The sequence below is a fragment of the Primulina tabacum genome, chromosome 7 (genome assembly GCF_025594145.1).
Source record: "Primulina tabacum isolate GXHZ01 chromosome 7, ASM2559414v2, whole genome shotgun sequence".
NCBI lineage: Eukaryota > Viridiplantae > Streptophyta > Magnoliopsida > Lamiales > Gesneriaceae > Primulina > Primulina tabacum.
Genome location: NC_134556.1, coordinates 42,291,559 through 42,304,448, shown reverse-complemented (window position 1 = coordinate 42,304,448; position 12,890 = coordinate 42,291,559). Strand labels below are relative to the sequence as shown.

The 12,890-nt window shown below is 34.2% G+C and overlaps 2 protein-coding genes across 2 annotated transcripts; one reads left to right on the top strand and one right to left on the bottom strand.

Annotated features, from left to right (window-relative positions):
- The first annotated feature begins 112 nt into the window (after nucleotides 1-112).
- On the top strand, nucleotides 113-3,127 carry LOC142552343 (serine/threonine-protein kinase Aurora-2-like). The gene is made up of 9 exons (XM_075662089.1): nucleotides 113-254; nucleotides 1,033-1,149; nucleotides 1,421-1,567; nucleotides 1,643-1,738; nucleotides 2,031-2,126; nucleotides 2,219-2,315; nucleotides 2,516-2,633; nucleotides 2,723-2,795; nucleotides 2,891-3,127. The coding sequence occupies exons 1-9, from the start codon at nucleotides 222-224 to the stop codon at nucleotides 2,990-2,992; spliced, it is 879 nt and encodes a 292-aa protein (XP_075518204.1). The 5' UTR covers nucleotides 113-221; the 3' UTR covers nucleotides 2,993-3,127.
- Nucleotides 3,128-3,839: 712 nt separating this feature from the next.
- Nucleotides 3,840-6,503, bottom strand: LOC142552342 (pentatricopeptide repeat-containing protein At4g17616). Its single transcript, XM_075662088.1, has one exon. The coding sequence runs from the start codon at nucleotides 6,056-6,058 to the stop codon at nucleotides 3,962-3,964; it is 2,097 nt and encodes a 698-aa protein (XP_075518203.1). The 5' UTR covers nucleotides 6,059-6,503; the 3' UTR covers nucleotides 3,840-3,961.
- Nucleotides 6,504-12,890: the final 6,387 nt, after the last annotated feature.

Sequence of the window (12,890 nt, the reverse complement as noted above, 5' to 3'; positions counted from 1 at the left end):
CGGTTCTTGATGGCAAAAATTTGAAAAGCAAAACCAACCACGTGGGGAATATGACCGTTGCATAAATAAAAAACAAAATAAAAAAAATACCTTCTTTCAATCAATCCCATCCCTTAAATTTCAAATCAAAATCAGCACTGCAAACACCGTTCGCCTTCCCCGAATTCTCTCCAGGCTCTCTCTCTCACATTCTGAGCGTGTGAGTTCGTGTGGTTTCGGAAATGGCGATTGCCGAGTCTCAACAAGAACACAAGGTAATAGAACCAATGACGTTCCTTTTCAGGAATTTGCCTTTTCTTTTCCCTTCTCTTCAAATTTTGTTCACGGACAATGGCGAGGATTTTGCGATTTCTTGTGTCTTTTCTGTGATAAATTTGGGATTCTTTCTACTTTTTTCCCTTTTATGTTTGAGAAAATTTTTGCTAGGGTTGTAGGCCGTCTCCGTCTTTTTCATTGACATTTTTGCGGAATAAGGATTAATTTGACAGGTAATAATAGAGGATGAGGATTAGCCGTTTTTAGCTAGTTATGAGCTCTTCTTTCGGGCTCCAGTTCATCTTTTTTAAGATTATGAATTCGCATTTCCATGATGCCACGTGATTCTTATGAGAAAAAGAGATTTGGCTGGGGATCTGGCATGAAGATTTATCATAAAGTATTTGTGTACCATATGTGAAAAGTGATTATCTACACTGGGTAGATCTATGTGAGATAAATCACGGCTTTTGAGGAATATAGCTTAAATTTCATTAGGAAATTCATTGTTGTAAGTTTGAATTCTGTATAACTTTTGTTTGACGTTAAGTGCAATTGTGGTGATTAATTTCATTCATATTAGATTTTCTGTGCTGGAACTAAGGAGAGTTCCTCTAGGCTGAGGAGTCTCTAGAGTCTACGTTATAACTTTTGTTTCCTATTATGATATACCTGTCACCAATATGAGAATATGCTTGTACGAGTGGCATTCCCTATATCTGCGCGCTCTTTGTAGATATGCTTGAGTATATGTTTATGCTCTCCATTTTGCTGTAGGCTTCGTCAGAGAGCACAACAGCAGACGAAAAAAGGTGGACTATCAATGATTTCGACATAGGAAAGCCTCTTGGTAGAGGAAAGTTTGGGCATGTATATCTCGCTAGGGAAAAGAGGGTGAGTCTACTCAAATCAGGGAGCTTCTCTTCCATTGAACACCGATGGATGACTTCCATTAGTTAGCTCGAACATTTAATTTTAAAATATGTCACCTTTTCTTCATTTGGAGTGGTACTAGACATTAAATATGGTCGCGCATAAACATTTGATTTGTTTCATTTTGATGGGAATGGCATTTGCCAAGTAAAAAAAGGGGGAATGTTGGTGAATAATTTTGGAGTATTTCTTGTACAAATGAACTAAACAACCCCTTTCCTCTTGAAAGCAGAGCAATCACATAGTTGCACTGAAGGTGCTATTTAAGAGCCAGCTGAAACAGTCTCAGGTTGAGCACCAGCTTCGCCGTGAAGTTGAAATACAGAGCCATCTTCGACATCCAAACATATTACGACTCTATGGTTACTTTTATGACCAGGCATGACAGCTTTTCTTTATTTTTGCGCATGAAATAAAATCTGTTCAAGACTTGACGGTTATCAATAATCCACAGAAACGAGTTTATTTGATTTTGGAATATGCTGCCAAGGGAGAACTCTACAAAGAGCTGCAGAAGTGCAAATATTTCAGTGAAAGACGTGCAGCTACGGCGAGTCCTCTCTCTATCAGTGCTGCGGTCTTTTTCTATTTCTTTCCCACGCCATATAGTATATACCTTAGTTGAGTGAGGGGGGTTAGTTTCCTCAGAATGTGTTCAGTTATTGCTTGGAAATTATAATTTCTTTTGTCTTCTCATTTCAAGCAACTTGAATTTTGAGTACCGATCTTGATTTTCGAACATGTCCATGGTAGGAATGATTTTAGTTTCCTTGGTGCACATTTTAGCTAATGATCTGACGAGATGTAATGGTTTTCGTATGTTTATTGGACGCATTGAGCAGTATGTTGCTTCATTAGCTCGTGCGCTAATATACTGTCATGGAAAACATGTGATTCATCGAGACATTAAACCAGAGAATCTTTTGGTTGGAGCACAGGTAATTTTTGGTTTTTGTTTATTTTCTTCTCTAATTTTTTCAGAAAGAGTGCTGCTGCATTCTCTCTCTCTCTCTTTGGTGTTCTTTGTCAGGGTGAGCTCAAAATTGCAGATTTTGGTTGGTCCGTGCACACATTCAATCGCAGGCGGACTATGTGTGGAACTTTGGATTATCTTCCACCGGAGATGGGTATACGCTTTTTCTAGTAGGAATGTGTTGTCAGCGCATGATTGAGGATTGGTGGGAAAATTTTCAAACTGCTATGTTGCGCATTTAAGTAATTGAGTTGATGGACGCACCCAATGTTAAGCGAACATGTCAACAAATTGTTTTCTTCGACAATATATGAATTTCCAGTTTGTTAATATTTAACATTATTTTTTCTACAGTGGAGACCGTGGAGCATGATGCAAGTGTGGACATTTGGAGTCTCGGTGTCCTTTGCTACGAATTTCTGTATGGGATGCCCCCTTTCGAAGAGAAAAAACATTCAGACACGTATAAAAGGTAAATGATTTCCGAATTTCACATTGCTGAAGAGCACATTATAGTTTGCTTTGCTCTTAATGTTACATTTGGGCTATGTTAATGTGCAGGATTATCCAGGTGGAATTTAAATTCCCCACAAAGCCTATTGTCTCATCACTTGCCAAAGATCTCATAAGTCAGGTACGTTAGATTATTACTTGTATTCTGTCACATACTCCATTTAAAGTTTGGATATTTGGCCTAAGTTAATAGTTGTTTGATTGTGTTCAAAACAGATGCTTGTCAAGGATTCTTCACAGCGTCTGCCTCTGCACAAGCTGCTTGAGCATCCATGGATTGTGCAAAATGCTGACCCATCAGGTGTCTACAGAAGTTGAACCAACTTTTCGCCAAAAACCTCACATTGATGTGTTGCTATCTTTGTAAAATTAATCTGTAATTCTGGTGCATCCTTAAATTGATTGAACTGATGATTCACCGTCGTAATCCCAAATTGTTCTTTTGTGGTGTTATGTGTTAACCGTTGATTAAATTGTGAGCATAATTTGGTGCTCTCCATCCGTCACTAAAAAATCAATCGCACCAACAAAAGTCAACCTAAGAAACAAACAGAAATATAAATTATAAAAGGACTCGTCATTTAAGCTAGAAAATCAAGATTGATTCAATGTTGCAAGTTTATAGTTAAAGTTATTGGTCTTCTACACTCCAAGAAGTGGCACAAATATAGAGACTTGGTGCCAAATCGTGCAAACATGAAGTATTCAAGTGCGAAGCACTTTTATGTCAATCGTGGTGTCTGTTACCTGAGCACGTCTTCACAATTCCTCCCACTATCCAGTAGTTTGGTCCGAGGGTGTTTTTCTTTTGAATTGATCTATTTCTCTAGGGTTCAGGAATCTCGGTTGATAAGTCAAAGACACGGCCTTGTCCAACATCCTGTCAGTTATGGCAATATTGTTTATGCTTTTCGTGTTAAATGTGCTTGAATATTTTGCACAAACTGGTATGAAACTTAAACTGGTTAAAGAGTCGAACTGTCACTTTGGTCAATAAATTTAATCAAGTGCATAACCCAAAAAAAGGTTAGGCCAATACAAATGACTATTTATTTTTGTATAGTTAATAACAAACAAGATGTGAATTTTCGGATACATGTCACATTTTATGGTTAAATATAATAAAAAATTTCCCCGGCCCCATGATACCCAAGAAATGATAGGATTATGGTAATTAATTGGCTGCAAAAAAGCACAAGTCTCTAACATCAAATGCTCATTACTACATGAAAGATGTTAAACACAGCCAGCAATGGCTGATTTTGGATTCAAACTTTACAGTGCATTTCAACTAATGCCAACCCATTTTCTAAATGCCTGAACGTACTCAACCCTCCGGAGTTGAGCCTCATTTTTCGCATCAGACATTGTTAATCTCCGATAAAGATCCCTGTGAAACATCAAGAACTCTGTTTTATAATTCCACTTATCTAGGTACATGCTATTCTTTGACATAAATCCAATGAGCTCCATGACCCTTTCGAAATAGCCACCCCGAAGAAAATTTAACAACAATAACTCGTACAGATCTCTGTTATATACTGTATTCTGATTCGACATGTACTTCTTGATATCACCCCATAAGATTGTGATTTCACGATACATTCCCAACGAAGAATATCCACAAATCATATAGAAAAAAGTTGATGTGGTGGGTTGGATGTTCATATCTTGCAGTTTTCGGTATGTCATTATGGCATCTCCGATCATTTTGGCCTTTGTAAAGAAGTAGATAGAGGAATTATACTCATGCACCATTGGGAAAACTGATCTACCATGGGCAATGGATTCTGCTAAATCTGATTCACAGAATGAAGTGAGCTCTTTCAAATATGCAGTCCTGGCTTCTTCAGACTTACTAGAAATATCTGAGGAGAAAACCATTGTATCAGAAACATTTATATCAGGGCGGATTCTCCTGATATGCCTTACTAGTCCTTCTGCTTCTTTTAACATATTTTTATCAAAATAAGCTGCCAAAAGGGAAGTATACGAATCTTCGCATATAGGATAATTTTCAGATTTCAAGTCCTCTAAAATATCATGAGCTGTCTCAAGCCATCCCAAATGGATACAAGAACGGATCAGATATGAACAAAAAGTGTTGTTTTCAGATGAAACTAACATATCCTGAATCTGAATAAGGAGCTTCGAGAGCTCATTAATTCTCCCACCTATCTTATATCCTATGATGAGCATAGCCAACCCTTTATTGCTGAGAACAAATTTTCCGTTCTTATGCATGATAAACTCTTCTCTGCCATCTACTTTACAAACAGAATCCATGTTTACTTGAATGGGTACAAACTGAAGTCTCAACCCCTTTTTGATATTGTCCGATCCAATTGAGACCGTACATACCTTATGTCGTGCTCTCTCACCGCTTTGAATCGGATTTGACTTGCAACATCCACAAATGTCCAGCAAGAGAGCAGAAGCAGCATCAATGTCATTGAATTTAAAATTCAAGCCCAGCAGACAGTCATAAAACTGCCTATAGTGGCGGATCAAAGTGACTGGAACTGCATCGATATAATTCTTGAATTTCTTTAACTCGTCTCTCATGCCATTCATTTCATGGATCCGGGCAATAATAACAACAGTTTGAGAATCCGCAACAACTCCTATTTTTGGCATCAGCTCAATAATCTGCTGACCCTTTAAAGGTGATCCAAACCTCAAACAAGCATCAAGAATGAGGTTAAAAATGGCCACACTGGGCTTTGTCAACACTGTTTGAGCTGATTTGTTTGAATCTAACTTCTGAAAACAATCACAAATTTCACCTAAAATATTTGCCGCTAAAAGAGTTCCAATCTCCGTCTTCACTAAATGTAGAAAGACCGTTTGCAATACATCAAGTGATGGTAGATTTTTTTTCTCTAACATCAGTCTAAAAATGCTTGAGGCTCGAGCAGGAATTTGAGCCCTTGCCAAAGAAAGCATGAGCTTCGTCATCAAGTCAGGCTGCAGGGAAATTGTTTTCACTGTCGAAATAGAAAGAACTAAATCAAAAGCTCTATGGAGGCATTTAGAGTCAGCTGAATAAGACAATTCAGTTATCAGATTGGACATAAGAATCTGGCCGGGGAAACCATACAGACGCTTGAAATCCTGGTATGTCTCCCATGCCTCATCTAGTTGATGCTCTTTCAAAGCCCCATCAATCTTTTGCATCAAAATCGAGTCAGATGATTCTTTCAACCGTAGCTTTTCTGGCTTTGCACCAACAATACATAAATACCGGGAAAATGGCTTTCCATAAAGTTTATCATATCCATCCAACAACTGAAAACTCCTAAAACAATGGCTGGGTGCAAATTTCCAACCAAATATCAAACTCAGGACTCCCCTATGCCTAACTCTGATTAATGTTCGCATCATATGTTAAGGCAAAAATGCCACCCAACACATTCATTACGATAATATAATCCAAATCTCATCATTAAGGAGCTTCTGTAGCTCAATTAGTTCTCAGGATATAAACTTTCTCTATATTCCCCAAACAGAAACAACTACTGGGTATTTGAATTTATTTTTTTAGGAAAAAAAAGAAGCTGCAGGAAGTGGAACCAAAAGGTGCCGTTTTAGCAGGCTCCTTCCATCTCCATTAATAAAGCTTTAATTCGCTGAACCCCAACTTCATTCTGCGCCGACGATTACACTCTGTACTGTTTTCCATCTCCAACTCCAATTTTTCACTCTGAAGTTTGTTCTCATAGCACAAAAAAGAAAATCAAGGGATTAAAAAAATGAGGAACTCGTTGAAAATAGTTTGGCAAAAAAAAAAACTAGGGCTTCTTCAGTTTACGACAATATCAAATTCAAATTTTTTGGGAATAAAAGGAAAATGGGAGTGGTGAGAGTGTTCATTCGATAAAAGGGAGTGAGTGTATTTTACTATATTATCCTTTATTTACATTTAAGTTTTTTGATTAGTGTATTTTAATTTTACCTAATTTTAATTTTATATATAATAAAATTTAAAATTTTATTAATTTAAAAACTTAAAATTTTCACGACTCACTTTTCACTCCGAACTTCTCAATCTTTCCGGTTCTATCATTCTTTACATCACCATTTTTGTCAAATTTATCAAATTTGTTTGGTTTTGCACTGCACAAGTAACAATGAGTCTATGTTTGGAAGAAATCCAACGAGACAACACTGAGCGAATATTGAGTCGAAACTTAACATCCAGTCGAGCTTGTAAGAACTCGACCCGCGTGGTGGGCGAGGCTTGATGTTTGGGTCGAGTCTCAACCCAATTTTTTTACTATAACACAAAACAATTTTAATTTTTACAATTAATTTTTTTTTTGCAGAGTCACTTCCCCAAAATCCACTCACTCCACCCATTCCACCCAAAATGTACCCAAACTTCACCCAAAAGCACAAAACTCACTCCACCCACTCCACATGCTCGACCCACGCTCATTTGAAATATGCAACAAGATACTACCCCAACTCGACCCACTACACCCATGCTCGACCCACTACACCCTGCTCGACCCACTCACACTCCTACCCAATAAATGAATCACAATCTCGAAAAAAACTGATTTCTGTAAAATTGTTATAATATTACTTCTATACAAATTTTATAATACTTACTTATAGTTCCAGTATTTGAGATAAAAACAATATTTGATATTTTTATTGATTTTGAGTTGAATTTATGTGATCTATTTAAGAAGTTTTGATTAGAATTTTGTAATTCCAATACACCTCAATTTATTTTGAACAATGAAAACAATTCATTGGATCGAGCCAAAAGAACCAAAGACCCAACCCATTGTTTTGGGTCGAGCTCGACTGAACTTGAAGGTTTTGGGTCGAGCCAGGCTCGAATAGGTCGAGCTCGACCCAAAGTGGAGGTTGGCTTGACCCATCTTGCAGTTTTTGGGTCGAACCAGGCTCGACAGGGTCGAGCTCGACCAAAGTGGAGGTTTGGGTCGAACCATCGACCATGGAAGCTGGCTCGACCCATGTTCAGTACACGAATAACATGGAGGCTCGACACATTGAGATACATTAAATATTCAGTCGAGGGAACATGTTGGAGTGAAACTTGTTATGAATTTTTTAGGTTCCACTATTTTTATGAAATTTATTCGACACACAGCACACATATAACGAATTTTGGGTCGAAGCTTCACACTGGGTCGAGCTTGTTTGCATCTGAGTCGAGCTCGACCCAAGTGGTGGGTCGAGACTTGATGTTTGGGTCGAGGCATTGGGTCGAGGCTTGATGTTTGGGTGGAGTTTGAGTAGAGTGAGTTATTATATTGTGTTTGTGGTGGAGTGGGTCGAGTAAGTGGAGTTTGGGTTGAGTAGGTGCATTTTGGGTGGAGCTCGACCCACTCCACCCAAAATGCACCTACTCAACTCAAACTCCACTTACTCGACCCACTCCACCACAAACACAATACAATAACTCACTCTACCTAAACTCCACCTACTCCACCCACACTACACCCAAACTCCACCACAAACACATTACAATAATCACTCCATCCAAACTCAATCTACTCGACCCACTCCACCACAAACACATTAAAATCTCTGTCAAGAAAAAAACAAAATTTAACACATTAATAAAATTGGTTTTCTTTAAATTCAAACAAATTACGTATCATTCAATCAGATCTTCTACCAAATTCTCCAATATAAGAAAATCTCTTTTATTTTTTTCTTTCACGTCTTCTCTTGATCACATGAAGTAATACTAACAGATGCAACATGCTCGACCCACTCAACCCACGGCTCAATCATTTGAAATATACAAAGGTGTGAAGAGCTGCTCGACCCACACACTTAACACACTCAACTGACATTTTAGCACACTCGACCCACACACTGAGCACACTCCACTCACCTGCTCGACCCACACACTTAGCACACTCAATCCACACTACCTTGCTCGATCGTAAACACTCACACTAACTCCACCCACAAAAATTCTAACCAAGAACGACAAGACCTAAACTGAAACAAATTTAGTTGCTGCAACATTACGATAATATTAATAGTATTACGAATATATACTTACTTCTCTTACAAATCTTCAAACTTTCAAATGATATTTGATTATATTTTGTTTTGTTTGCTGTGAGGAACACAAAAATAGCTAGAATGAAACGCCGAAACCTGAAGACGAGACCATTTAAAAAATATTTTTTTAAAAAGTGAAATCTAACTAACTAATTAATAAGCTAATTAATGATCTTACCTAATTAACAGAGCCAACTCCCTTTTCTCAATTTAAAAAAAATCAAAATTATTTTTATTTAATTAAATTTTTAGTGGATAATATATTTTTTATTGACCCAATTTTATGTATGCTACTACCTTCAGTTATTATTTAATTCAAATTTTAATAATTTTTATTGATATATTAAATAATTATATTATATTTTTATTTTAAAATCAAATATGCTGATTCACTAAAAAAAATTCTTCATGCTATGTTAAATTCTATTCTACCCAAAGAAATAAAGGAATGAAATCAAGAATGTTGGTGAAGTAAATTGATAAAGTCAGAGGTGCGTGTGTATGCATCATGCTGCATGGTATGGAGAGAGTTGTGTTCTTGCAAACACTTGACACCATCCATTAATTGATCATCTCCTTTCCACTTATTTTATTATTTCACACATTTTTCTCTGATCCGACAACTTCATAGCAACAACTGATCAGGAAACAAAACACAAACAAACATGAGCAAAGAAGACAAGATTATTATAACAATTTAATTTGATTTCATCCATGCACAATGCAGTTGGCTGCAGTTCGTACAATTCCCTAGGCCAATGTAAAGCATAAATTACACTGGCCAAGCTCTCATAATCTCTGGAGGTACATGTACTTCATTTAGGATTCTGCTCAAATATTTGTTACGATCGATTATAGCACAAACATAAGGAAAAATATGCATTTATCATTGTTTTTTAAATTCTTTTGGATGATTTACAGCATCCATTGCTGCCTTCTTCATCAATGCTGACAAAACCATCCTCGATGGAGCAAAGAATAATGCTCGATACGATATGAAGCCATGAGAACACATGTTGATGCTTTATACATGTTTAGATTCTGATGCAGTTTTGATCTATTGGATTGTTTCTTTTACGCAAATATCAATTATATAATAAAAAATTTAATTTTTTTTTAAAAATAATTTGAATCATTTTGTTTTTTATATGAGTTTAATTTTTTGTCGTATTGTATGAATAAATTAATTAAGAACTTATATTAATTACTTTTAAAATTGTTTCCCAAATTAAAATTCAAGATATTGATTTTATTTTATATATTAAACAATATATATCCAAACACTATGTATAAGACATAATAATATAAAAATCAACCGAATTATAGATTTTATCAATGCATAAATCATAATTTATATAACTTAAGCAAACTAAGAACAAATAATTATCAATTTTAAACTCTCGTAACTAACTCATCAAAACAATATCAAAATTAATGAAATAATAATATTAATAGTAAAATATAACTCATAATATTCAATACGTGATTTTTTTACCTTTTGTTTTTATAATTATTTATCTCTGATAATTAATTTTATATCAAAATCTATCTTTTGTAGACTAACATTAATGACTATTAATTTCTTGTTAAATATAATTTTAAAATAATAAATAAATCGACATGTGTAATGAAATACACATTCACATTAATAAAAATTTTAAATTATTGGTGTGATGATTAGAATTAAAATTTAAAATATAACCAAAGAAATAAACATTCATAAAAAATACTTTTTTTATTTGGTGAATTAGTTAGTTTGATTTCAAAATAATTACATAATGATATTAAAATCTCATATGTAAAAGTTTTAATATTTTCACAAATATTAATCAATGATCGTTATAATTATATTTATTATAAAGATTATGTCATATATTGTTTTATAGTAGAAAAAAACTTATGTGTCTTATAATTATTTATTAATATCTTTTTTCGTGCATGACATATTTATGGTTTTGATTGATGATAGATTTAGATGATCAATTGCATGGAATTTTTTAGTTATACTCTCTCTGAATTCTTCCAGGAGATTCATATTTTATGAGATTATTAATATTCATAATTGTTGATATAAATTCTCCTAAATAATATATTAAACTTTTTAATATCAATTTTTAGTTAAAAAACCTATAAAATATGTTAATATTAAATTTTATATTATCATATTATTCTATATTTATCATGTTATTCTATTAATACATATATAGTTAATTTTTTTCATATATGTTCTTGTGATACTATAATTTATTACTTAATTAAAAATTATACTAAAATTATAAAAAACATGTAGAGAGAAAATTAAAAGAATAAAACATTTAAATGTAATATAAAGATGAATTCTTTAATAAAATTAATATAGAAGATACATTTTATTTTTGAAGTGATATAAATTACTAAAATCGATATACATTGTTGTGATAATTCATTAACTATTAATTATATAGTGGATGGACAATTACAATTATACATATATATTCTTGTTGAGTTTTTAGATTTATGTAGATAACAATGTCATGTTTATCTTTTCACAATTGGAAAACAAAACTTATGATCACTTTCATAGATATGTTGGAATTATTTTGTGGGCTCACATAATTTAATTAATTGTACATGGACAAGTTATCTAATAAAAGGCCCAATAAAGTGATCTAATTAATTATGGGTTTTCAAAGTATTAAATAAATTGGTATGGTCCACCTTATATATAGAAACTCAGCCCAATTAAGTCTTCTATGATGGGTGGAAGACTGCTAAGGTTATATAAGGTTATGGTCCCCAAGGCACAGCGAATATAACATAGAATACATACGGCACACGTATTCTAGATCTCTCTCCTTCTCCCATCAAAGGCAAGAATAAGGTGGTCGATTCTCTGTTGCCTTGGAAAATCCATAACTCTGACGCTAGATCAATAATGGATTCTGGTACGTGTTTACTGTTATTTATATTTTTTGATAATTCGACATGAATTCCTGGCGTGTTGTGATATATGGATTTAATCACATGATTTATAGATTTATTTTATTAAATCTCCAACAAGTGGTATCAGAGCCACGTTCATGTTGAATTATGAGAATTTTGTTTATTGATGGATCAAAACAGAAAATTATGTTTTATTCCCAGATCTGATACGATTTTCTTGTCTATAATTTTTTGGATTCAGATCTGATTATTTTAAATTTTTTGAATTTAGATTTGAATAAATTCATGCTCTTTGGATCTACAATTTTCGAATTTTTCATTCAAAAAATTCAGATTTATTTTCGAAATTAAAAAAAAATAAAAATGGGAAATTCGAATTTTCGAATTATGGACTGGCAGCCGGATTTTGGGCCAAATCGGACGTTCTTCGGCCTCTTTCCGGCGACGAATTCTTAGGCTTTTTTGTTCGAAACACTTTTGCGCTCCATAACCCTCCATCAATTAGCCGTAAAAGCTTCTGTATCGATCGAATTTCGTCGAGATATCATCATGAATCGCGATCTCATGCGTTTTTTTTTTTGGCCATATTTCGGCCGATTTTCGGCCTGATGTTAAACTGATTCTGTTCTGAGGTGGCCGCCGACTTATGGGTCGTCTTTTCCCGGCATTTGGTCGGAGTTCAGGCGGCGGCCGCGGCGGCTAGCGGCTTTAATTTGTGAGTTGGGGTTAGGGTTTCGAATTTTGGTGATAATTTTTTGTTGAATTTAAGGCCTTGTTTGGTTGTCCAAATTTTGAAATCCAGAATTTTGACCTTTTATTAAATTTTGACTTCCGCAATTCTGATTTGTGAAAATTAAATTCGACCATTTCAAAATTTAATTGCATGAAATAAAATTAATATAGAATTACTCATTATTTTATCGTGTTTGTTTATTTCGATAAAATATTTGTGGATGAATAATTATAAGATGCATATATTTTATTTCTTACATGTTTAGTCTCTATGCTTTATTTGGCCCAATTAAGGTAAACTAAATTTTCTTGTTAAAATTTTAAGTTAAGTTGATATCTTGTATCTCAAATTTGGTTAAATTTAAATTACATGTTAATAAAGTGATTTTTTGAGATATGTATATATTGTTCAAGTTCAAAATAAATTGTGTTTCAATTTATGCAAAAAATAGTCGGCCCAAAGAAAGACTATTTTTTTGGCCAAATTTCAAACACAATAGATGATTTT